This window comes from Pygoscelis adeliae, unplaced genomic scaffold (genome assembly GCF_000699105.1).
Source record: "Pygoscelis adeliae isolate BGI_AS28 unplaced genomic scaffold, ASM69910v1 Scaffold545, whole genome shotgun sequence".
Taxonomy (NCBI): Eukaryota; Metazoa; Chordata; class Aves; order Sphenisciformes; family Spheniscidae; genus Pygoscelis; species Pygoscelis adeliae.
This window is the reverse complement of record NW_008824746.1, coordinates 583,740-610,635: the sequence shown is the minus strand read 5'-3', so window position 1 is coordinate 610,635 and position 26,896 is coordinate 583,740. Positions and strand designations below refer to the sequence as shown.

The window sequence follows — 26,896 nt, the reverse complement described above, 5'->3', positions numbered from 1 at the left end:
ATCAGTGATTCTCATTGCTCTATAGAAAGGTCCATTTATCCTACCACATTTAACAAGTCGGTTTAACTGACAACAAATATCTAGCCCTGCGCTGCAGAGGATGATTGCAATTTTCTTCTAGTATTGTAATATAACTCATTAGAAGCTTAACAAACTTACAAATAACTCTGCTTTATGTTTGAAAACCTTATGGTTGCTTAACTATTACTGCTTCCACTCTAAACTCCTCTTTAGATTTTATTTCTTAGGTTATTTATATGAATCAAAATACAGCATCCTCATAGGTGGGTTTTAAAGTGATCACCTGCATTTAAACTGCAGTCATTCCACTGCAGCAAACAAACTGTAAAGGAGAAAAAATATTTCCTCTGATCAAAGATGCTTGCTCCTCAGTGGACAAAAAGTCCAAAACAGTCAGGCTTTAATTCCTTTCTTATTTAGCACCTGGAATGTCATCAATGTGATAGTTGTTATAGTCCTAATGATCTTGACAGAAGAGCGCCATTTTTGGACCAAGGACCTAGTAAAATGTTTCTTAGTCATGATAGTCATATTGGCTACATATGCACACAGAAACTAATTCTTCTGTCTTCTATTCCTTAGTAGGTAAGGAGAAGTGTGAACTTGTGGACTCTGGTAAGAGAAAATAGCAGAAAATACAAGTGGAAAAATGAGTCATATATTTTGTAAAAATATATTCCCTAGAATAATATTCCTGCTAAATGCAAGAGACTCCTACTGCATCAGTCTGTGATTATGCACAAAAGTACATATCTGTGAAAGCGGTCCTTTGTCCTGCTTGAATCCTTTAGCAGCAAAAAGTTTTAAAAAAGTTTTCTTATTAGGATGACTTTGGAAACTAACTTCTAGGTTTGCATGAAAAAAGAGCCCAGCAGAAATAAATGGGCTTCACAGAAAATGAGCTAGCATAGAATTTAAGAACAGAATTTAAGACCTTGAAATAGCAGGAGCAGTACCTCTGATGGTGTGTACTTTCCAGCTGCTCTGGAAGTTGGGGCATGGAAACTGGGATGCTTTCATAATTTCTTGGGGAAAAAAACAAGGAAAGAAAGGTCCATTTATCCTACCACATTTAACAAGTCGGTTTAACTGACAACAAATATCTAGCCCTGCGCTGCAGAGGATGATTGCAATTTTCTTCTAGTATTGTAATATAACTCATTAGAAGCTTAACAAACTTACAAATAACTCTGCTTTATGTTTGAAAACCTTATGGTTGCTTAACTATTACTGCTTCCACTCTAAACTCCTCTTTAGATTTTATTTCTTAGGTTATTTATATGAATCAAAATACAGCATCCTCATAGGTGGGTTTTAAAGTGATCACCTGCATTTAAACTGCAGTCATTCCACTGCAGCAAACAAACTGTAAAGGAGAAAAAATATTTCCTCTGATCAAAGATGCTTGCTCCTCAGTGGACAAAAAGTCCAAAACAGTCAGGCTTTAATTCCTTTCTTATTTAGCACCTGGAATGTCATCAATGTGATAGTTGTTATAGTCCTAATGATCTTGACAGAAGAGCGCCATTTTTGGACCAAGGACCTAGTAAAATGTTTCTTAGTCATGATAGTCATATTGGCTACATATGCACACAGAAACTAATTCTTCTGTCTTCTATTCCTTAGTAGGTAAGGAGAAGTGTGAACTTGTGGACTCTGGTAAGAGAAAATAGCAGAAAATACAAGTGGAAAAATGAGTCATATATTTTGTAAAAATATATTCCCTAGAATAATATTCCTGCTAAATGCAAGAGACTCCTACTGCATCAGTCTGTGATTATGCACAAAAGTACATATCTGTGAAAGCGGTCCTTTGTCCTGCTTGAATCCTTTAGCAGCAAAAAGTTTTAAAAAAGTTTTCTTATTAGGATGACTTTGGAAACTAACTTCTAGGTTTGCATGAAAAAAGAGCCCAGCAGAAATAAATGGGCTTCACAGAAAATGAGCTAGCATAGAATTTAAGAACAGAATTTAAGACCTTGAAATAGCAGGAGCAGTACCTCTGATGGTGTGTACTTTCCAGCTGCTCTGGAAGTTGGGGCATGGAAACTGGGATGCTTTCATAATTTCTTGGGGAAAAAAACAAGGAAAATATTAAGACTAGTTTGTTTTGGGGGCTACTAGGAGCATTGGTATGCAGCATGGGCCTCAATAAGAGTGGCAAAACACATTTGAGAAACTGAGCTAATCATTGGACTGTTCATAAGTCTTAGCTCTGACTCTCCAACCACCACAGTTATGCTGCTATCAGTTTTTAAGATAGGAGAGTTTGTGTACGTAATTACTAAAACCAGCACTGTAGCTATGCCCAAAGTTTGCACTATTTATATATTCTAATATAAACATAGGAAAGTTTACATAATGATGCAAATTCTCATACAGAAGTATTTATGGAAGATAAAATTGCTGTGTCTGAAAAGGTATTGCCTGACCTATCTGTTAACAAAGTTAGTTTTTATCTGGTATTGTATTTAGCCAAATGTTATCATCAATCTTGCAATCTCTTCTATTTACAGTTCAGTATGGCAAAATTTGGTAGCTATAAGAAAGTGAAACATAGCAGCCTTGAAATCTGAGCAGTAGAAAAACAATAATTTGATGGTGTAAAATAGTCGGACAGAAATACATAGTACTGAATCCTAAGAGAAAACATCTGTCCCTGCACTCGGCCATGCAAGCCTTCTCTTTCATCTGCTCTGTGCCTGTAGTACAAAGTTTGAAAACGGTTGTATAATCCTTAGGTTAACATATCATTTCATGATATGGACCATCAACTATCTTATGATAGCAATTCTTTCTTTAGAAACTGCTTTAAGATCTGTTGGTATTCATCATATCTTCCTGCTGGTAGCTTCATGTAAACCCCTTAAATCTGGAGGAGGCTTTATTTGAGGCTCTGTTTCTCACAACATAAAGAATAAAAGACAGTACCAAATTGTGTGTCAGAGAGAGAGTGATATTAAGGGCATGCTTGCAAAAAAAGGATTTTTTTTTATGCTGCAAAGTCATCTAGTAGCAAAAGAGAATAACGGAATGTTTTTATTGTTCTTTAGCTAGGGACACATTCTTCTTGTTTCATCCAATAACAATTACAGCTTTCAATAACAACAGATTTAATTATTTTTTCTTGACGTCGTCTTTTTTTTTTTTTTTTTCCACTCTTGAACTCCAGAAGCATTAATTGTTAAAGTGTTTGTGGTCTGTGCAGTATCCATTCTTGGTTAGTGGTGCTTGCAGGGAGACTTCTAACTATACAGTCATATTGTAAAAGTAAGACTCAACTTTTTTGCAAAATATTTATGAGGACAATATGCAGATGTTCTTACACCTTCCATTGTCTCTATGAGCCTTTCCCCAAACTTGCATTGCATTTGCAAAGTTCATAGGACTTGTTTGGAAAACTGTTTTATTCAAAATTATTTAAAAAATTGTTTTATTCAAAAAAAGAAATCTCAGCAGTTAACAAGGTGGATTGTTTTCTTCCTCTGCCTGCTGTCCAGTTTATAGATCTGTTGAGCCTTAAGCATAGGGTTAAGTTGTCAGAATGTATGCATAAGAGAGAGTTGAGATATGAGACAAGGAGGCATAGTGAAAACTGGAGCTTTTTGGAATTTCAGGCAAAATTCAGTAGAAAAATCAGGTTTGGACTTTGTCACCAAAACCATCAGCTGGGTGTCCAAAACCTGATGTGGATCTAGATTCATGGTCTTTTTCAGCTCAGGTTCCAGAGAACTTGGAAATGGACTATATCCCCCTCCTAATGCGAGAAGTTACGCGTCTCTGAGGAGAGAATTGATCCAACTTCTGGTGTAGCTGGAATCTACTAAACAGTCTACACAGTGTCCAAAAGGGATCAGTGTCTGTGCTCAGGTGTTTGAAAACAGAGCTCCTATTTGTATTTGAAAGGCTTTTATACTGTCTGCAGTTATTACAACATAATAATATATTATTTGCTTTGAAAGGAAAGCACCGAATGTCAGTATTTATTGAATATATAAAAATATATTGTCAGAAGTCCTTTATTTGAATTTACTATTTTTTTTTTTCTTCACACAATTATATTCCAGTTTTCCATACATTCATGGTTCCTTACATTTATTGAAGGGCTGAAATGACCCCTAGGTTGAGAAAGTAAACATGAATTAAATATTTTACTTTATGCAAAGGGAGTACTTCATTAAACAGAAAAGGAATCTGACATTTACCAAACACCCCTCTGACTTTAAATATTAATGTTTTGTACTGAACCAATCAGTGCTTTAATAATAATAATAGGTAAGATGATATTTGACAAAAATTTGGGTTTTTTTTGTTTTGTTAATCTTGGAATTTCATAATTTGCTCATTCCTCGGGTTCATATTACCATGTTGGTATTTCCTCTTCTTCCCGTTGGCATGGATCTATAATCAATTTTAGATTATTCACATTATTCCTTTCTGCCCTACTTGTGCTTTCTGATTTTGCCAACTTCCATACCAAGTAGAAGTGATTCTTTCTTACCAAGTTTTTTTTCCTTTCCCTTTACTTTATACTTATTTGATCAAGTCTTTCTCTGTATGCCTACAGCCCTCCTTCTAATGTCTAGGGTTCTTATATTTTTATAGTTCTGGGGCTAGACGCTCTTTTAAAGACTGTCTTCTTCCTGGACTTCTGTAGCTTCTTGACTTTCTCCTCCTCTCATCCAGGCACTCATAAAGTTGTTGCAAGTGGTAACTTTTGCAGTATTTTTGCCCCAAAGTAGTCAAAGATAATAAGCTAGGCTCTGAAACAATCTTTATAGCTGTATTAAAAGTTCCTAAATCTATGGAGGTTTACTTTTTTTTCTCTCTTTTTTTTACTCTGGCTTTTAGGATTCAGGATTTCAAGATCTTCTTTACCTCTTTGAGGATTAGAAATCCAGTTTAAAAGAAAAACAACTGCCTGCAAACTAATTGTCATGCATGACATGATTTTAGTACCTGAGACTTAGAAAAGCTCACTAAGCACTGTGAGCCAGGCAATAAAACCAGCTGAACTGGCAACGTTGCCCTGTGGTAACCCTATCCTACCATATTTGCTAGCTAGCTTCTTCAGAATAAATCTGACCATTTATTTAAATACCGGACCTATGCTTTGACTTTATTTTCTATATTGGACATAAGAATGAAAAAGTTGAACAAATATTCAAGCTCTCACAGTGCCCAGTGTCCAGGAATTACACAAGCTATGAAATCAACATTTTAATTCAGACAAACATTTGTCATCTTCTGATTAACGATGTCAATAAAATACATATATTTGTCTGGGGTTCATCTGCTAATTTATTAGGAGACAAAAGATCAGGGAGACTAATCAAGTTATTTTTCACAGGATCCTGAGGGTCTATAATTTAGAGGAAAATCTTGAGTGCATGTCTTAACATCTTCATTTAATACAAAGAGTAAGTTAAAGCTAAATTGTTAAGAGGTGGATGTAGTAAGCTAAATGATCTCTTCTGTATGTGTGTTAGAGAAAAGGAAAGGAAACCTCCTTTTAGTAATGATAACCATGCTAACTGCAACACATGCTTTGCTTTAAGAAGTTGCTAATTGTTTGTTTTGGGGGATTCTGAGAACCAAGTTCAGTTACCTGATGGCTGGCTTTCAGCAACCATTCTTTCACCAGGCTGCCATGAAAGCATTGAAAAGACTTAAAATGTTTGTATTTCATTAGAAAACAAATCATTTATCTTAAGGATCACTTGGTGTGAAGGTATTAGGGTCGACAGAAGATTCTGCAGCATCTGTAAGCCTCTCAGTTGTACAAAGCCACACTATCAAAATACATTCTCTCCTATTTGGATTTCTGTAATGTCAGAGAGAGTGATATGAGGCATTCAGAGACCATAATATAAAAGCAGAATATTATGGTGTGAGTAGAAAGTACTGGTTTGAGTGTCAGGGTGGAATCCCCAGTTAAGGCCTTCCCCTTCATCTCTCCCCGGCGTAAGCCATGCTTCACATGATGAGGGCTGGCAATTGCACAACCCCACTGTGACCCTCTGTTCTCTGTAGCTGCTTGTATGGCCGTACGGTAAGAAACCAGGCATGAGCCAGCTTTGATCTGGGAGGAGAGTATCCAATTAACATCATCCATCCATCCATATGTATGTGTGTATGTGTCTATATAGGGGTGTGTGTATATAGTCCAGTGTTTTAACGAGGCAACATACAGGCAAGTATACCCTCTCAAGTTAAGAGGTTTATGTATGTAGTGAATGCTCCACTGATACCATTAAGTTGTTATTTTTTAAAACTGATGTCATATAACTGATGGATACCAGTAGCTTGTGTTCATTTTCTTGAAGACTTAAGAGAAACTGTAATAAAGCACCTAAATTAGAAATAAATTGTATACTATTTCATTTAAGGAGTAGCCAAAGAAATTTTCTATTCTGACAGCCTCTTAAGTGAACATTCTGTAAAAACCTTATGCTTCACCAGCAGTCTGGGTTTTTTTATATGTGAAGTTTTAAAACATTTATTTTCTGCCACTATTCCGAATGCATTTATTTTGATATTAGCATATGCTAGAATACTTCTATTAGGTGTAATTCTGCAAGTTTCTTCATTGTTCTTAGGTTTTCTGTTGTTCGCTACTATACAGTCCTTGCAATTGTACGCTGATTTCTGCAGCTTACAATGCCGGTCTATTTTTTTTCTTTCATGAACTAAGGTTGTGTAACCCATGACACTGACCTCAATTTGAAACTACAGTGGATGAAGCAGGGATTATTTCTTAAGTTAAATTCTGTCTGAAGTATAGGTTATGTGAGCACTGGAAATGCTCTGTAGGACTTAAAGTTGATGACAGAATACAGGTATAGCTTTCAAAATATGACAGTTAATAATACAACAGTTTTGACACGCAAAAGAGCAGGAAAAAATCTTTCTGTTTTCACTTATAAGAGCTGCTAAATGATTTTTATTTTCGATAGTCTGATGTCATCTATCTGCTTGCCTAAACTATAGTACGTTCACTGTTTTCTAAGTTAACTCTCAGTTTAGTATTTCAATCTGATTCCATATATTTAAGAAGATAGTGAGGTTCTGCTTTGCCTTGTACCATTACAGGTTGCAAAGGAACACAGAACTGAATTTTGGCTTGGCAGCTGAAAAGAATTTATCTTCATTTTTGGTCATGTAATTTCCTTCCCTATGTTGGCTTCACAAGATGAGTATGGAGTTACTGTTATAGTTACTCATTCTCATTAGGTAAATGTTTTTAATTCTGCTTATTATCTTTTCTTGTTTTCAGATGTTTCTTCCCCTTTTAGCTTTCAATTGTCCAGCATAAGAACGAAGAAATTCGATACAAATCAGTTGATGTGGAAGAATAGCCTTTTCTGTAGCCATTTAAATGCACAAGTAGGGATTGTAGTATGAGCCTCCATGTTGCTAGACGAGTATTGATTTTTTTTTTCTGCTTAAGTAATACAAACTCTTTAAAGTCAAGCTAAAAAATACATTGCAGTCCCACCACTATGGATTGCTATGTTGTATACCTCACAATAACAGTAGCATTCTCTAATGAGGTTTATAAAACTAAGCTGCTGTAAATTTATAAGAAAAGACATTTCTCTGTTTCCAGTAAGTAACCATTTTGGATGCAACAGTGGCATTTACTTTGGAGAAATGAGTGGTAACAAATTAGAGCAAATTCAGGACACTAATGTTTGAGGTGTTGCCTTTTTATGTAGTTTGCTAAAACTAAAATCATATTTGTCCAAATGTTATTAGAGTTGATGCTAACCACATGTAAACATTCACAACAGAGGCTACAGTTTATGAAATTAGTCACTGTCTTAAATCTGCAGTAAACTAAACCACAGCCATAAATCTCCTTTTAATTTGGATATCCTTTAAATTAAGTAGTCTAAAAGGTGAAGGTATAACTTAATTCAATAAAAAGGTGACTGCCAGGCTGAAAATTCTCTCTTTTTTTAGGAACAAATTTTAAGAAGCATCACTGGGACTGGTCTGAGGTTTGAGTTACAGTAAGTCAAATACACCATAGAGTAGGAAAGTTTGTACAGTAGGCCAATGGATATGGATGTAGTTTTACTTCAGTGTTCTGTCTCTGTTCCTTCTCTTCTGAAATACAGAAATACAGAAAGAGTTTGTCCTTTGGCTTTTATCATTTGATTGATTTGTCCTGATTGAGAAAATGTGGTTGAATTTAGCTCAAGTTGAGTTAAAATTAGCTTGTCCTGCCTGAACTGAAATTTGACCTTTTTGACTGGAGTTGATGTAGGTTGACAACTTGAATAAATACATCAATGTACAAATACATGGTTTTTGCAGAAACCATTGAGCTTTCCTTGATGATATTCTGTGCTGGCTTGCTGGCTGCCATCCAGCTGTTAGCTAGCCATCGTGTGTTTTAGCCATACAGCACTGAACCCCCAAGTCCCTGCAACTGAGCAGGATTTTATAGGTAAGGCTTGGCAGTGTGCTACTATTTTACAATTGATTCATGCTTGGCACAAGTGTAGTATGCACAAACAATTGTTTGGTCACAAAAAATGTTGAAAACAATCCATGTTAGTCTGAATTTATGCAAAAATGTTATCCTGCAGCTGAATTTAGAGGAGAAAAAAGATCACTTTTACAGTACAAGCTAATGTATATTATTAGTAGTACCCAACCTAAAAGTGACAGTTTACAGCTGACAAAAGACCAAAGGAAACAGAATCAATCAGAGATCTGAACCTCAGGGGATCTGCTTGGTAATGGCTTACTGATGCTATGAGATTCTCAGTTGGCTGTGTTTCATATGCTCTTTGCAGGGGTATCAATGACCATATAGTGTGTAAGAGACTAGCCACTCAGGCTTTGAGAAATGCAGTTCTCTTCACTAAACTGCCTTCAGGTTTTTCAAAATCCTTTAGGTCTATATCAATGTCCATTTTAGAGACTCTGAAAGTGACCTGCTCCACAAAATGGTTCTTGGCAGCGCTAACTCTGGTGTATGGTTGAATAAGAAGAAAACACTGATCCAGAAGAATGTGCTTAGCACAGGCACTGCAGAATCACCTAGCCACCTTCTGGTTAATGTTAAATGTGACCTTCAGATAAGTGGAACTAAATTTCGTTACCAGTTTATAATTCATTGTATGTAAAATTGTAAAAGTTTTCCTACCAAACAATACTGATAATTTATTCGCAAAAGAGAATGCTGCTCTACAAGTTTTACATTTGTGGGTTGGGATTAAAATAAATCAAGTGCTGGCATGTTTTGCTTATTTTTCTGGAAATAAAATTCCTTTTTTTATACTAAGGGACAAACACAGATAATCTTCCCCCTTACTATCATGTCGATACCAATGTTAAAATCTGTAATGATCAGAGTCTTGGCAGTATTTAATTTCCAAACAAGCTGAAAGTGCATGGCAGATCTGGGAATAGTAGTAGGGATGTAATCAGAGAAGGGAAACCTCTCTCTCCTCCTGTGCCAGGCAGAAAGACAGGTGTTTAATATGATAGCATATGACAGAACCTAAAGCTATGTCACTAAGTATGCCAGTCTGATCTCTGTATTGTCTAATAAATAAAGTTGATACAGACAACGTTTTTCTTTTATCTTTCATTTTCATAGTGTGGTTACAGATTTGTTTTCAGAACACTGAGGAAGGATTGAATTTACAACTTTCATCGTCGTATTCCCTTTAAATGGCAAATCATTATAGGGAGAAAAAAGGCAAAAAAAAAATATCTACAGTCACAGTTGTTATTCAATAAGCTATTTTCTTTAGCTTTGAAGTATTCTTTTTGCCATTGCTTTGCGTTTACATCCAACTGTCTATTGATTATGGCTTGGTTACCTGCACAAATATGAGGGCAGATATGAATCTGATTATACTTCAGAGAAATTTTCTGATTTGCAAACAGGGTCATTTTAACTAAATGCTAATGATGCAGCTACAGTTGTGAGGCTGGAGGTCATAATAGATGAGCTTTTTAGTTCTTTTAAATGAGACATTAAAGGGTGATGAAAAGCTATGAATCACTTTGCCTTAACTTTAATTCCCAGTGGCTACACTTCTGATAATACTGGTGTGCAAATATAGGCATGCTAATGTGTGCACAGAAATGAACACAGACCTCAGGCTGAAATCGTGATGAAAATCAGAAAATTCAAGTTTGTGGTTCAGGATTTATAAAAGATCTCTGCTTATGGCTACAACCTGGATAATTTTTTTCTCCTGAAGTTACAATGAAAGTATGCATAAGCAAAGGCAAAAATATACTAGTAATTAATAATTTTCTGCCTAAATCTGTATTGTTAATCTTTTTTTTTGGGGGGGGAAGAATCAATTCCTTTTATATTACAGTTTTATAGCAATTTTCTCACTTGTAATGTATGAATTATTAACAGAGATACTCAGTCTCATATGGAAGCTGCCTAGGAAATAATCTCTTGGAATTAATCTTGGGGCAAGCTGCAAAACTAATGTTTCATGCTTTTTATACTCAGTAACATACTGTACTTCAGAGGTAAAAGCAATTGATTTCCAGCTTAACTGTCCAATTAAAACTTTTCCGATTGTCATGAGTGGGAGCAGGGTAATTCTTTAAAGATCAGCAAATTGTATTCCTTCCCATAGATACTAAGTGGCGGACAGGCCATTTTTACAAATGCCTATTACATTCAAAAGAAATCCAGTAAAGACTACTATTATGCAAAAATTTGCAGTTTCTAGAATGAACTCTAAAATGCACAAAGGAAAAAAGTCTAGACAGGGAAAATAATGCTGTATTTTAGCCTACAGAAACCTTCTATTCCTTTTGAATCCACAGATGACCTGCTAGAAGAAGTGTGGCTGCTGTAATGTGGAATCAGTGTGCTACATTAAGGACATGTTGCTCACAATTTATTGTTCTTATCCCTTAAGGTTTCCTTTTGGGATTATGTCATGCTTTTTGCAGTTATTTGTGGTTAGTAATTAATATCCTCCAGCTCTGAAAGTATCTAGAGCTGCCACTGTACTCTGTGAATTTACTCTGTTTCTGCAGTTATAATACGCACTCTGGTATGGCCTCTACAACCGTTTGTGTGTGGAGTGCTCCTATAAATAACCCTGATATTCAGTGTTCATATAGAGCTATGGGACCTATTCTTCATGTAAAGTGACAAGCTGATAAATGCACTGCCCTCAGATAAGCTCCACTGATTGACAACAGCAGTTGATATGGGATAACATCACATGGGCAAATTTGTGACAATAAACTCTAACATACCACGGTGTTTGGAGAATGTGATTGGCAACCAATCATTTAAAACATTTAAAATACAATTTGATGTACTTATATCTCTCTTACAGATCACTTACTTTGAGACGTCTGAGTGTCTATAAACTTCTTTATCAAGGCGTCAGTAGTCTGTGTGTAAAGGCTAAGAGCGTATCTCAGGGACTGTAGGTCAGGGCTCTTTTCCAGGAAATTCTTTTTCAGCCCACTTCCTCCAGCATGGAAGTATTGCTAAAATGAAAAACAAATATGGTCATTCAGAGAGGCAAATTATCTGAGAGAGGCCTCAGACATACAATTTTAAGTAAAATTCTTACACAAACTTGTAAAAATAACACCTAGCATGTGTAGCTAGATTTACAATTATAGCAGTTGAGGTAACTGTCATCATCTTTACTACAGAGCTTCTTTCCAAAGGTAAAAATTTAAGACTTGTGAGAGCAAAAAAGATACAAAATTTTAATTTTGGTCTTCATGATCTCAAGTATTTATATGTCAAAACTGGATATATATATTTGCAGGGTTGTTTTAGGTTGTGGAGAGTGGAATCAGTTTTAATTCTTTACCTAAAAAAAGATCTCTAAAATCAACGCATGGTTTACAGCACAAGTAAAGAATATATTCTTTCTAAGGGAAGGGGGAATTTTGTTAAAGTTTTAAGAGAGAAGATCCTAGAATATGAAGTTTTGGATCAGTACTGCACTATAATTGTGCCTGAAATTATGATTGTGCTTTGGGAAATTATTAGAAATTCCATGGAAGTTTCCATGGTGATTATCTTTTTTGATTCCAGTTTTGACCTGTTTTACTGTGGATATGCAGAAAATGCATGTGTCATCCTTGAGTGACCACATTAGGATTTCCTGGACTGTGAAAGAAGAGAATGGAAGAGAAAAGTACTGCCCTTGAAGATGGGGAGTAAATTTCATCCTTCAAAAGCCGATTTCCTTGTTGTACAAGACTTGATCATGAATATGGCCTCTTATTTATATCTTCAATTTTATACTTAATTAGCTGCCTCCTTACCTTCCTGATGTGCTGTCTCTTCAGCAGCAGATATTAAAATATGCTGTTATTCTATAAATTGATTGCTTTCAAATTATTTACCCCAAGTGAAGATCCAGGCCAAAGTGAAAAAGACTGATAAGTACATTAAATAATATTCCTTAACGGTTTCTTTTGACTTCAGAAACCCAACCTGTGAAGACTGTATGAAAGTCTCCACTCTTTCATTAAAAAAAAAAAGAGACTTTGTTAACCTCTTTACTTTTACCTTTAGAAGCATAATGCAATAACCATAACAGGCGTGGAAGCGAAAACAAAGTTTTCAGAGCATCTCACCTGGCCTATGACCTGATCCTTTCATCCTTCCAGAGAGGTCAAACCCTAGAGTTACTTTATCAATTACCAATAAATTAATTTGTATTTCTAGTAATGAGATTAGCACCAGGTAAGGTTGAATGGATTGTCTCTAATATGGCTCATTTAAAAATCTAATGTAAAACATTTACTGCAATCATAAGATTTTTTCTAAAGTAGTTTTATGCATTACTAACATCTACATCAACAAGATGTTGGTAATGCATAAAAATTAATTTATTCAGAAGTGTTTTTAACAGGTGTGTGATGAATATGACTTTTTGTTTTCATTGAAAAGGGACCAACGTGTAGAATAATTAAACGGCATCTTTAAAGTAAATCAGATTATTTAGGAGTGACACTAAATTAGGTGGTGAATTCCAAACTGTAAAAAGTTGATAAATTCAACTGGACGTTGAATTTAAAATAGTGCATAGTAACGCATGGTATTAAAAGCCTTGTTTTCTGGTGTGCTATAAAAAACGTCATACATGTTTGCAGGAGAGCGCAGCTGGGAATAACCACACTTTTCAGGCCCAGTGTCTCCTTTGTGGGAGAAAAAGAGGTTATGCTGCAACAGAATAAGGATTTAGCCCAGCTGCTTCAGCTGCACTAACTCTAAACTGTAAAGGAACAGAAGAATCAGAGAAGCTTTGGCCACCAGTTCCTTTAAGGGAACATGTTCTGTCTGCAACTGGTAGAATAATTTTTCTAACTTTTATGCAAGCAGAGTATTAGACATTCGCTCTCGAGTCGATACAAGGGGCTGAGGATCAAATGGTTCTTGACACATTAAAGGGATCTTTATGCTTCTAAGGGACCATTCTATATTAGAATCTGTCGTTTATGTCAGTCATGTTCTTGGTCATTCCAGCACAGAACAATAAAACATGTAATGCTGTACCTTTATAGTAGCCAGTGCTACTTCCATTATTGCGCACTGCCTCAGGGTCAGGCTTCTGGCTTCCTCTCGAATCACATGGTCCTGCAAAGCAAGTTAAGACGGCAGTTGATTTTGGAAGAGAGACAGCGTTGTGGCCTGTCTATTCTTGGAAAAAAAAAAAACCAAAAGAAACCGACAAATGCCCCCCAAACTGCTATGATTAACAGGGATTAATTCAACTTCAGACTTCTTTTACAACAAATTATAGCCTAGAGCAATCATGTTGTCTCTTGAAAACATAGATTGTAGAGAAAAAGAACCAATGTTTAATACCGAGCATCTGTGTAGCTTTCTTTCTTTTCCTAGAACATATTAGTTCTCTGTTCTGGGGTGGGTGGCGAAAAGGTTACGTTTTAAGTTTAAATAATTATATTAGATGATACTGAAATAATTCATTTTATTAATGAACCTGACAGTTTAACTTATGTTTGCTAATGACCCATGTTTAAAAAGAAAGGGTTTCCTATTAGAACATAAGTTAAATAGAGTCATAAAGTGACAATACTCCTGTGAAATCTTTGTCTAAAATAAGCATCCTATGATTTACTTAGGCAACATTTTAACTCCTCTAGCAAACTAAGCAATTATTCACAGAAGCAGGAATTACCACATTTCTGCCCAAATCTGAAATCCTAATGGCAAAATTGATTGGCAAACAACTGATATCAGTATCAGATGTCTAAGCTCTCCATCAAGTGTATTATGGACTCCAGTAATGTAGTGCTGATGAGTTTATTGTAGAGGTAACATGCTATGTTTCAATACATACCATAAATAATACACAGAAAAAAAATTACTAGTAGTCCCACCTTATTTTCAGAACTGGTTCCAGAAGGGAACACAAAGATCTTGTAATTTATTTTTTTTTTTTATATTTAAGGCCTGGTTGTGCAATATGGGAATGACATCATCTTGACCCATCTAGTGATCACTTTAGCATATAAACATACAGTCTTCTATTCTTAATTTGGTTTTGATGAAACTGTAAAATCATTACTCACCTATGAACAGTTACTGCCATATTCAATCTGATTATAGTAAATAAGCACAAGAATGATGCATGAGGCTTGGCCTCACAGTCACTAATATTTCATCTATTTTTTTCATTAGAGCAAGCCATTCACAGCTTCATTTGGCTCCATTACCTTGAGTTTTGACAGTTGTCCAAGATCTTTGGCTGCACTGAATATCATCTGTGGCCCCTGTAATCACATTGAAAATTCAGGAAACAGATTCACTACAGTGTGTTTGCTTTTTATGTCAACACGATCTTATTTTCTGCTAGGACATTGGCCAAAGTCACTGTTTTGCAAAGCTAAATGAAAATTTCAATTACACGAGACATATTTTCATCCAGTTGATAAGGCCAAGTAGTTGAATGCCTGCAGCATGATTCCCTCCAGTATCCTATACACGATACAAATATTGCATATTCTGTTGATAGTGGTTTTGTGTGCTCCTGTCTGCTATCTCATTTTGTATTTAATATTTTTAAGCTAAGGCTGGGATTGTTGTCAATGTGTCAATGAGATATTTGTCCATAATCATAGCTCTCAGGTGCTATGCTAATATAAATAATCATAATGGGAAGTGAGCAGCCCTGAGAAACCTGCAAAAGCTTTACTGTCTACGGTGAAATCCTCAGCTGAGTTAACACACAGCATAACAGCATACTGTTAAGCAAAAGTCTTTTTTTTTTTTTTTTTTTTAAAAAAAGATACCAAAGTGTTATGAAGTTAAACCAATATTTTATGATAGCCAAATCCTGGCATGATACCAAAAGCCAATGCCTACAGGTTTGTCTTAGACAAACAGAATCCTACTATAATTCCATTCTCACATTTTTTATCACAATTATGCCAAGAAATATAATTACTAGTGCAGTTACTTGGCAGTTCAGCAAGACATAGTTCTAAATGTCTAGATTTCAGGAAAAAAAAAAAGTCAGTCCATCTTACATAGCACAATACAGAACAATTTTTCATTAGTCTTTCTGTTCCAAAAGATTTCAGCTTCCAGACATAATTTTGCTTCTGTACAGTTCAAGTGCAAAAGATATAATATAGAACTGCAGCTTAAATTTTCATTATTTATTAGCAGTGAGAATGGTAAGATAAAAATGAAAATTAAAAACAAACCCTGCTTCTGAATGTCTGTGCCTCTCAGCCTCAGAGAGAAAGTAATAGTCAAGGCTATAGAAGGGAAACATCTCTCTTACAGTATCCTACTTTTCATTGATTTTGTTTAATTGTGTTCAAAAGTAAATAGAAGTAGCAAAATAAACACAACTAGCTATACACCTTTCACCATGCCTGCCAACTGGGACACTTTATATAGAGGCTACCACTAGTAAAACCCAACGGCTGGTGAAGTGTAGCATACACATGTGATACTGCAAGCACTCTGAAAGCCTAATCCAGTAATCTTTGTACCTATTTTTCATGTTCCTTAATCATTACAAACTCTATATTTAAGATATTATATCTTCTACTATATAAATGTTGAGCAAACTTTGGAAAAAAAATATGCTGCAGACCATTTCTAGTCAGAGGCTCATGTTTCTTAAGTGTCTGTGGAGAAGCAGTTTTACAAAGAATGGGGGCAAAGCACCTGTGGAAATCCCAGCTGTCACCATTTAAAATGATCTTAACGAGTCTTGAATGATAGGTGCAGTCTCTGCCTTTAATCAGCACTGGCTGATAAACAGAAGCCCTCTTACCTTTGGCCACTAACTAATCTAAGGTCCATCCAGAAGACTCTTCATTCTGGGTGAGGGGGGAGGAGGGCTCCTTGCCCCTGCTTCTTCACAACCCTTTCTGTGTTGTCCCTGAAATGCGGAAGTTTTGCATTCCAGATGTACACCCATAGCTTAATGAAGTATCAACTTGCTAAACTAATGATTGGAATAAGCTTTTTTGAAATGGGCTTAACTGCCCGTCAGTGTCACAGCTTATTGCTTGGTGTGATTTCTGAGCATCAGTAAGAGGTGCTTGCAGATTCAGGGAGATGAACTGAAATCTGTGTTCAGCTGGCAGTCAAAGGTTATTTTCACTATGGTTGAAAGACTAAAATATTTTTATTATTTTTTAAATAAATGTCTACATTCAAACTCTTGGGGGGAAATGTTTCAACAAATATTTTACTGTCTTGACTAACTGAAACATATTGTGCTATTGTCCAAGTGGGCTTACTAAGTCTTTGATAGGTAATTCTGTATTCTTGGCAGCCAATTAGGAAAAGCAATAGAAAAACCTCTTAACTCTGAACAATGCTGGTTCTGTGATTCAGAGTGTAACAGCTGATCCTGCATAGAGCTAATAAATGCTCCTAACACCTGATGGGAAATGTAGTTACCCAATCCAAATGCTACTTACATATTTACAGATAAAATTTGCACCAAAATGTTTGAAAAGCAAATTAAAAGTCTCAGAAATATAAATTTGACACAGTCACTCATTGAAAGAGATGCTGTTTCTAATTATGCATAGTAAACAAGAGCATTATTGTAAATATGAACAAATTCAGTGAAAGGAGTCCTGGCCACGATCTTGTTATTAGCTCTAGTCTAGAATTTTTAATAGCTCAGGTTATTTCATTACTACCTTAACACCATTTATAAATGTTCTATTAGATTTCCTCTTGCCTCTCCAGCAATATTCTTTCATGTATCTTTAATATATTATAATATGATTTAATGATATGTCTTTAACATATGGATACTGACCAATAGATTTTTAGCAGCTTAACTGATATCGTAAGGATGTATAAAATTGCCCAAAGGCACACTATGGCAATGTCATGATCAGATTGTCATAAAGATGGTGAATTTATTCTAGACAAGATTGAAAATGAGAAGAATTAACATTTATGTTATCCCAGTCCCTCAAAAAAGCAAAAAGCAATTAAAAAAGGCACTCCAAGCCAGGCTCTTTTTCTTTCATCCTCAGGCAGAATCAGGTTTTACCGGTGCCCTCGGCTCTGTCACCACTCAGGGGTCACGTCAGGGCACCACCCACACTGGTCTTGTGTGTAGCAGCACTATTTTCCATATTGAATATAGCTTCTTTCCCTCTTCTTGTCAGGCTGTAAATGCAGTCCTGCCCAAAGAGGACCCTCTATCAAGTCTGCTATTAAAATACCCTGAAACTTTAGAGCTAAAATTGGCTTAAGCTTCCTGATGTTAAGTGCTGCCTCAAGATGAGGAATGGCACAGCAGGCAGGACTGGAGAATGGCATGGAGCATTCCTGGCTTTCTGGGAGGTGCAAAAATGGAAGCGATTGAATTCCTGGTACAACTGGAAAGGGCAAGGAACACTCTTGGTGTTACTGTGCATGATGAAGTCAAAAGAAGTCAAACTTAAAAGCCCTTATATGAAAGCACACTACAAAGTCAGTGATTCGGCTCTTTTATACTGCATTCATAAAAACTGTTCCAAGTTGGAGCAGGCAGTAAAGGAAACAGCAAGGTCTTCCTCACCAGCTACAGAAGAGCAACCTAGCTACACTACTTTGAAACACTAGAGAGCAACACACTGCATACAGTCAATATATTATTCCTTCTGGTCAAGGTACAGAAAAGGATAGTATCAGACCCCTTGGCAAACACCTGATTGAGCACGTTATTGCCATCCTTTGTAAGGTCTGTGAACTACTGCTGGGACACTTACGGTTTGGTCCGCCAGTGGTGGGAGCACAATTTGTTTCTCTATTTTGTTCAAGACTAACTTCCACAGCTCTTTTAAAACCCGTTTCAGAACTGTCTTCTCACAGATTTTCGCAGAGACACTTAAACTGGAATAAAACAAAACACAAACCAGTCTCCAAAACTAGCGTTAAGACTTCAGAGGTGCTGTATCACTATACGCTCAGATTAATGGCCATTATGGTTTAGCTTTTCTCTACCAGTAAGGATTTCTCAATGGCTTAGTTATTTTGCAATATTATCAGTAAATATTTTTGGTAAAAAAAAGACTTGCAGATTATAAAATCATGTAAATCTCCACTATCCAATTTGTTGCTTAACATATTACTGATATATACTTATCAAAAATGCAAAATGATGATGAGTTATAAAGTTTGATGGATGATACCATTTAGCACTCGAAGCCCCTAAATTAAAGTTTTGGTATATAATTTGTTTATGTCTTAAAAATAAAAAAACAAACGTCTCACTTGTCTTATACTTCTATCTACTGTGATGCAGAACTAGATGTTGATAGGTAATGCAAATTCAGGGCTATTATTTGGAAGCATTTATTTCTATATACTGGCATATCTGTGCAATCATACTATCTATTACTAACGGTAAAATTAAATTTTTGGAGGATCTATATACTTACGTAGATTTTTTTCTTTATTTAAGAGTGTATTCATAAACCATCTTGTATTTATTGCTATGAATAAGTAGCGTCATGAATAAAGTGCTGCAGTTTTCAGGCACAGGAAAAACTATTTCAAAATAATATCACACAAATGCATATGTGGGCAATTTTACAGAATTATGTCTAATCTATTAATGTAAAAAAAGATTACTATAAAGTAATTATAATATCACATTATAAATATGCCAATTAATATTTCTACCATCTCTTACTACTCTTAGTAAGCACATCAATAAAAGCATAATTAGGAAATAACTAAAACCCAAACTATATTAATATGACATGTTTATAATCCTATTATAAATATATATTTGTAAGAAAGGTGATATTCCCTAGCAGTGTTTTTTTTTTTTTTTTAAATTTCACATCTTTATTTTCTGTGCATGGGTTTAGCATCTGCTAAAATTCCATTTAACATTCCTGTGGTGAGGAATATTTTCTATTCAGACAGAAATTTAAAATCCATTTTTGTTTTCATTATGTCATTATTCAATTAAATCTCAAAGAAGCTATGAAGACAGCTTTGAGAAATGGCAATCTGGAGCCGAACCTGACAGGCAAAAGTCAGCTTACCCATTTTTTTAAACGATGAGCTTAGGATAGCACTTGCAAGTGTACAAACACTTTTGGCTTTTCTTCAAGGCTTGTGCTAGGAGTAAATGTCTTAACTCAAAGATAATTAAAATTTAAAACCATACTGCTTGAAAGCAACACATACCCCTCTTGTAACTTAACACATAGGACTAGATAGATCTTCTTTATACCACAGCTCGTGGAGGAGAGACCTTACACTAGCTCCTTTGTAATGACTCAAAACACGACAAGAAATAGAAAGGCAAATACGTAGCTTACGCAGAAATTGCTTAGTATAAGTAAACAGGTTAAGCATAGTATTCTGCACACATGTGAATACTACAGATATTAAAAATACTACAAAGTGGTTCTAGGTATTAATGATGCTTCAGGGTAAAACCAAGTATGCCTGACTGTAGCATCCAGTTCCGAATCTGCCACACAACCCAGTCTGCCACACTTACGTTTTGTCCAGGAAATCCATGAGAGGCCGAAGTACAATCTCGGCATCAATGGCCGCACTGTTCTTGTTGGCTGCTGCATTCCCATTTCCTCTCATTTGGTTCAGTTCATTGCTCATTTGTCTTACACAATCTTCAATAATAAATTGAAAACTACAGGACAGGGGAAAAAAAAGTAATGAAAGAATTCTGGGATAGAAAACAACATTTATCATTTTGCATCAGGTTCTTCAACAAGATTTAAATCTTTTCTGCAATGACGTGTTCACAAACGCAAGATACTGCAGGTGTTACAGACGGAAAATAACTCTTCCTAAGGATTATAGCTCAAATAACTGATTCATGTACTGTTTTGATTTTTCTCCCCCCTTGTTTCCGTTCTGTCATTATGCTTTTCATGCCCTTGTAGGGGTGCCAAGTAATTATTTTCTGAAAGCAACAGATGTATCAGAACCTGTACTTTAGGGTATGGTTAACTACCAGCTAGCAACTTCTCAAGATGATGTTTTTGGTGTGAAAGAACAACAGGAACAGGTAACTAACTATAAATTATTTTTCTCTTGATGGTTAATATGAACCAAGCTTTAATATTCTTCTTGAGGACAAACAGAAAACAAAACAGAAAATGATTTCGCCCTGTTTGGCTCAATTTGACTTTTTCCCGGGTTTCACACAGAGTCAGTGCCATCAGAAGCTTTGCTTACTTCTTTGCAACTAGACAGAGCTAAAACATTTGGACTGTTTAAAATATTCTTTTGCAAAATAAACCACTAAGAAGTAGTTAGACTCTTCCTTCTGGAAGGAATCTTTTCCACTTCAAGGTCAGTGTGAACAAATTCTTGCTCCTCAAGTTGTATCTGTTCAGCTTTTCTGAAAACTGTTCTGTTTCCTAACTGATCTGCTTGAGCAACGTGTCTGACAGTCTTGTAGCGTCATTGATGTGATACAGTCTTCGGTCAATATATTTAAACAATCCAGAACAACAGTTAATCAGAGTCAACAGTTCAGAGGCAGAATAAGGCTCTGCATACATGGTAATTTGGTTTATGAATTAATTTATGATTAATTGAATTGGTTCAGGATTAGTTTATGAACCGAAATGCAAAACAGAGGCCATAAATATACCAGGCCTATTAACGTGAAAAGATAAATGGCAAAGATTAACTTGAGGAAAGTGAAAGAGAACTTACTATGAGAGAAAAGAAACATTATAATTAGGCAGTAAGCTGTTCCAGCTACCATGGCTAATCACAGAAAGACAACGCAAATCTCCATGTGAAAACACTGGAAAAATTGGAAACTTTTCCAAGTACACTTGGATGTGTACTTACCTACACACTTCAAAGCCCTAGATAAAATCAACATGAAGCTGCTATTGAAGCTGCTTATGCAAATCCTTGGGACTCTCATGCAAATCCAGTCTCTCCAATAAAAGCCAAAATAATGCATTAGCTTTTCTTGACATTAGCCATCTTTCTAACATGGTTAACTTCACAACCCCCCAGCAATAAACTGACCCATAAGGAATGTTCTAGCTCTCTGGAGCATACCCTAGATTGAGCTATTCCTGCGTTTTCTTTTGCAGAAACATAGTTGGCTTATTCAGAAAGAAGCCCTGGAAAGAAAGAATATTCATGCACTGTCAATGACCAGAGAACCAGGGCCTGGGAGCAAAAATAAAGCAAGACAATATGACAAACAAATCACACTCAGAAAAAGTGAACACTGTCCACCCAGACGGGTCATCGACGGATTACATAAGCAACTACAGACTTCACTTAATGAATACCACTACAGCACTAATCCCTCTTTCTTAGATTCCTTTCTAATTTGATGCAAAAATAACGTGCAGCACAGGCACTGCTGGCATAGCACCATATTCATTCAAGACCGCAGTGTGGACTCTGATTAATGAGAGATTTTGAGAATAAGGCTCAGTAGACAATTTTTGCAGAGCCACAGGCAAGCAAATGACCCAAGGCAGCCATTCACTGCGACCATTTGAAGCAGGCTAAACATAGGCAGACATCCCTGGTTGAAGCAGGCCACCTGGAAAAAGCTGTCAGTCTTGGGAAGTAACATGAACATGGTCAGAGAAAAAAGTTTAACACAGCATCGGGCAAGGACAAACCAGCAATTTTTGTTTTCCGAAAGGCAGAACAAGTCATCAGCCTCACCTCTGTAACACGTTCATGCCCACAGACCATCTTCAGTTTTCTTTACAGTGAGGTTACTGCTATATGTTTCAGAGTCTAAACACATACACACACACAAACGAACACCACTTCATCAGGGCAGAAGCAAGCTGTACCTCAGGACATCCAAACAACCGCCCAGACTTAATCAGCGAGGCAGATTTTTGAACAAGAATATTTCTCTAAGGTTTGCGGTAAAACAGGTTTGTTACCTTGTAGCATACGATACGCTGAGTTCATCCAATACATTGCTAAGTTTCACCTGAAGATCTTTTAGAACAACACTAGCTTCAGGATCCAACTGCAAAGAGAGAAGTGATGTTATGTTTTACTTATACACTATGCTTTTGGGTTTTCCAATACAATGAATGAATTAGGAATTATATGTAATGATACACTGCACTATGGAAAACCGAATGTGGAAACACCTGTCACAACACAGGATTGCTTTAGTAGGCCCAAAAATCCAATTACCATTTAAAGGAAAATATTTGATCGTAATAATGAAGATTTATATTGTTAGAAATCAAAACTGTGCCATTAAACAACGGCTTTCTATGGGATGGTGCAAACTGTGTTGGCAGTCACAAGAATAGAATTACCATTATCAGGCAAATGGTATTCACAAGGCATACCAAGAGAAGGATGCATAAGAATGTAGTGTTTCTGTTAAAAATACTGCAGTTGTTTTCATCTTTTAATTTTTTTTGGTGCATTTCACCACCATCAGTACTTTTTTTGTGATTTGCGTGGAAGATGTTTCCATATTCCCATTAATGCAGCATAAAAGTAGAACAGCCAGCACTGGAAAAGATGGCTTGAAGACTATCCATGCTGCTTCTACTGATATAGTATGAGGAGAAGGAATCTATTCAATTTCAGTACTTCTGTTTCTAAAAGCCATTAAGACATACGTAATTCAAGCACAGTGCTAGACGTTCTGATGCACAGGGAGAACACCTCCTGTACCTCTGATACAGGTTTTCTAAACACAGGAAGAAAGAGAATGCAGGGGAGAAACACAGTTTTACATTTACAGAGATGGGGACCCACGCACAGGTATTTAATCAAAAAGGTACTCTGTTGATATTGATCAGCAACTTGTTTATTTGCTATGCATTCTTTTTCAAATTAAAAAAAAATTGACTTTTTGTCTCCTTGAGCTTTTAGCATTTAGGAAAAATAGTTACAGTCCATTGTGGGATATGATTGATGATCATCAGGATCAACAGCTGAATGTGAATTACCAGCTGATGTTCCAGGTCTTTCAGCTATCTACATCACAACGTCAGGGAAAGATTTTCAATGATAATCCGCAAATTCTGGGCTCTGTTCTGCAGCAAGGTCAGATACAGATCTTCTGACAATTTCAAAGGAAATTGCGCATTTAGAATACATAATCAGGTCTGTCTTTATTTGCATTTTCGTATCTTTCAACTGCATGAGTAGTGTTTAGTGCTTATTCTTCATCCGATGCTTCAGAGTACTATGGTGCAGTAGGTCAGCTCTTTTAATCACACTTTAGAGACAAGGGGAAGCTGTGTCACAGCACATTGGATAACTTACATGAGACTACACAGAAATTCTAAGGCAAAGTAAAGAAAAAACTAACTCTGGAACACCCTCAAAGATCTACTGTGTTCTAATCTTAGACCATCCTTTCTCTCCTTCAAAGTTATGTGTGGTTTAAAAGCATAGAAAATCCAAGATTTTCATTACAGTTTTTGACAAAAGTCTGAAATAGGTGACAAGGGGAATTGCCATACATCCCTTAGAAGATATTCACCGATGTGTAGCACTTTTCTAATCTGAGCAGCTCATATTTTAACACTGTGACTACTTACTGATTTAGCTTTTAATTACTGTGCATTTGGAGAAGTTTTGTTGCTTCTCCACTTCATGTCTTAGTAGTTTCCCCGGCAGATACACTCTGACAGTTCATACACTTAAAGTGATTGTTTTCCTTCATATGAAAAGCAGGGATAAAAAAGCTAATTTTACTGAAATGTCTATATTAGTTAACAAAGATAGAGTTTACTAACAAAGGCAAAGATTTTTCCAGGAAATGCATTTCACTAGGGAATTATACTGCCTCCTTTGGTGGGATACATACAGAACACAAATTTAAGATCACTAGAATATTAACATTTAACAAATACTGAACACACAGGTATTCACACTGAACATGATACACAGCAGAGAAAGCACAAGAATACCAGGCAGGCAGAAGACTCAAAATTTCTTACCAGATCATGCACAATCTAGAGAATCATCTTGTTACTGGGACTACTAAGGCCAATGTAGTTACTTTCTATCAGAGGTTGTTGCGATAACCAGAAAACACAATATATTTTCTAAATTCACCTGGAATTGGACTTAGTTTGGCCAAAATTGGACGAAATACTAATATCAGACTGTGGACATAACACACATTATAGAATGGTGCATGCAAGTGCTAGATGTTTTAGAGGGCTTTGTGCTCACAAATTGCATGAACAAGTTTGTGTGTGCACAGCTGGAGGCATCTGGCAGGACATCCAGCCTTGTGTATACACATGCTCAGGCTTATTAATGCAGTGTCATAGGGAGGAGTGGAATATAAAGAGGTATGCGGGCTGACCATCCAGGTGCTAGACACCTGGTGATGTGATGACTAAGAATACGTTAGCAAGATTTTTTAATGCTACTGTTATTTTTGTTTAACTACTGGAAAATATGGCAATTTGAGTGTCTCACCAGGACTAAAATGTGCACTTTTCATTTATTTTACCATGCGCCCTCTATGTGCTAGTGAGTTCCCAGGGCAAATCAGAGGGTCCTCAGGCATCAGCCCTTGACTGGCATCATCCGAATATACCACAGCGATGACCTGCTTTTTTTTCTGATATGGCACAGCTAAGATGGGAACTATTATGATGGTTCTACACTATGAAATTCTGGGGGGACTTCACCACTGGTAAAGACGGTTCTAGGGTGGCCTTGTGCAGTGGAGATAAGCTAAGTCAGCTTTTGGTACCTCTGCACATCACACACACTAACTAGTATAGATTATCTTCTGTATATCTTATCTTTTCTGCATAAATTAATCCACTATTTTTTTAATATGAAAAATATGTTCAGCTATGATGCCTTACTTAAAAAATAGAATATTTGAAAAAAAAATAATTCTGTGGAAGTAGGAAGCATTACTGTCTCCCTCTTAAATATTCTAAAAGGCTGTAGTTCACAACATGACTACACTGTGCAAAAACATCAGTTTTGCAACAACAAGCTCAAAAAGGAATTTTATTTGTGCTTTAGAAGGATCTATTATTTCAGCAATGGTTTGAACAACTCCTGCTAACACATTTTATACCAGGTTTGCTTATTCTTAGGAAAGTACTATGTGGGAAATGCACTATAGCACTGTGCAAATGGTTTGGCTTAATGGACAAGCGGCAAGACTTATGCAGGTTGACATCACAACACTCACTACTTGAGACAGTAACACATAGCTCTTAAAACTGCTGTGTAAAGGAGGCAAGTTTCCCAGTGAGGCAAATCAGTGATGAAGAGATTAATTCATTTATCTAAGGCTTTCCAGTGACCAAAAGAAATCCTCAGCTTTCGTGATTTGGCTGAGATTACTTACTAGCGAGGGAGTAACGATAAAACAATCATCTCTGCTTCATGAGCCAATCTGTTTTTGGATAGTGCAGAGTTATTTTGGGAAGGGAAGTGTATAAGAACTCAGGTAAATGCAACCTGTAATTCTTCATACTAGTTGCTACTAGTAGCAGTTTAAGTAAATAGATACAAACGTGCTCAGCTGCAGAAATCTCAGCCACCCAGATGTGGTTAAATGACGAATTACAGGGTTAACCCAGCCCTAATGCTACCCTACTGTGCAATCAACCAGCAGGAAAGGATGGAAGTGAGGCAAAAGGCAATGCTGATCAGCATCTGAGAAGAGGTTGTATAGTGATATACAGATATGAAAATGAACTATCTACAGTATTGGGGACTTTTTCACCTCAAGTCTTACCTGCTCCATAGAGTTTGATGCAGAAGGAAAAAAAACCCATGCCTGAACAATTTGTCAGGAAAATAAAAGAAAAAAAGCCCTAACTGAGCAGATTATTGCTGGGAGAAAAAAAGATGAGTGTCATTAATATGCCATATCTAATTTAAGAATTGAAAGAGAGAAAAGACCGTTTAATCCCTTAGCTTCTTGGGTTCTATTTACAGTTCACAGCATGTGTGGGCTAGTCTTAAAATACATTGGTAGGTTGCTCAGGTGTCAAAATCTGGATTTTTTTTAAAGAGCAAACTTACTTCGGTAGTGGAAATGTTATTAACCTGTTAATGTGCAAATCATACTTTTCTACCAATTCTTAATTTGCTTGGCTTTCTTAGGTTCATAAATATTTCTGTTATTTTACCATCTTCTTAGATAATAGAGTTAATTTTTACCCACAACAGAACATACTCATAAATTTGTTGGCACACTTCATAAGATGGGTTAATTATGGATTAAATAGATAATTAGAAGTTTGACTTTTTCTGAATGCTAAACAAAAGCAGAGAATACTTTTGCTGAACAGCTGAAAAAATAAGAAATATTTGAACATCACTGTTTCCAAATGCTGCCTGTCTAGAACTGTGAAATTTTTTATACATACAAGCCTTGGAAAAGAGTTAAAGATCTGATGAATT

General features: G+C 36.1%; 1 protein-coding gene across 1 annotated transcript in view; it reads right to left on the bottom strand.

The window, feature by feature from the left end:
• The window catches only part of UNC13C (unc-13 homolog C (C. elegans)), a 181,208-nt gene that overhangs the window by 4,140 nt on the left and 150,172 nt on the right, over positions 1 to 26,896 (bottom strand). The window contains exons 24-29 of the mRNA XM_009323411.1: positions 22,414 to 22,502; positions 20,010 to 20,159; positions 18,259 to 18,382; positions 14,737 to 14,793; positions 13,553 to 13,633; positions 11,373 to 11,520 (exon numbers count right to left, since the gene is read on the bottom strand). Of these exons, the coding sequence (XP_009321686.1) occupies positions 11,373 to 11,520; positions 13,553 to 13,633; positions 14,737 to 14,793; positions 18,259 to 18,382; positions 20,010 to 20,159; positions 22,414 to 22,502 (649 nt within the window). The remainder of the gene's footprint in view (positions 1 to 11,372; positions 11,521 to 13,552; positions 13,634 to 14,736; positions 14,794 to 18,258; positions 18,383 to 20,009; positions 20,160 to 22,413; positions 22,503 to 26,896) is intronic.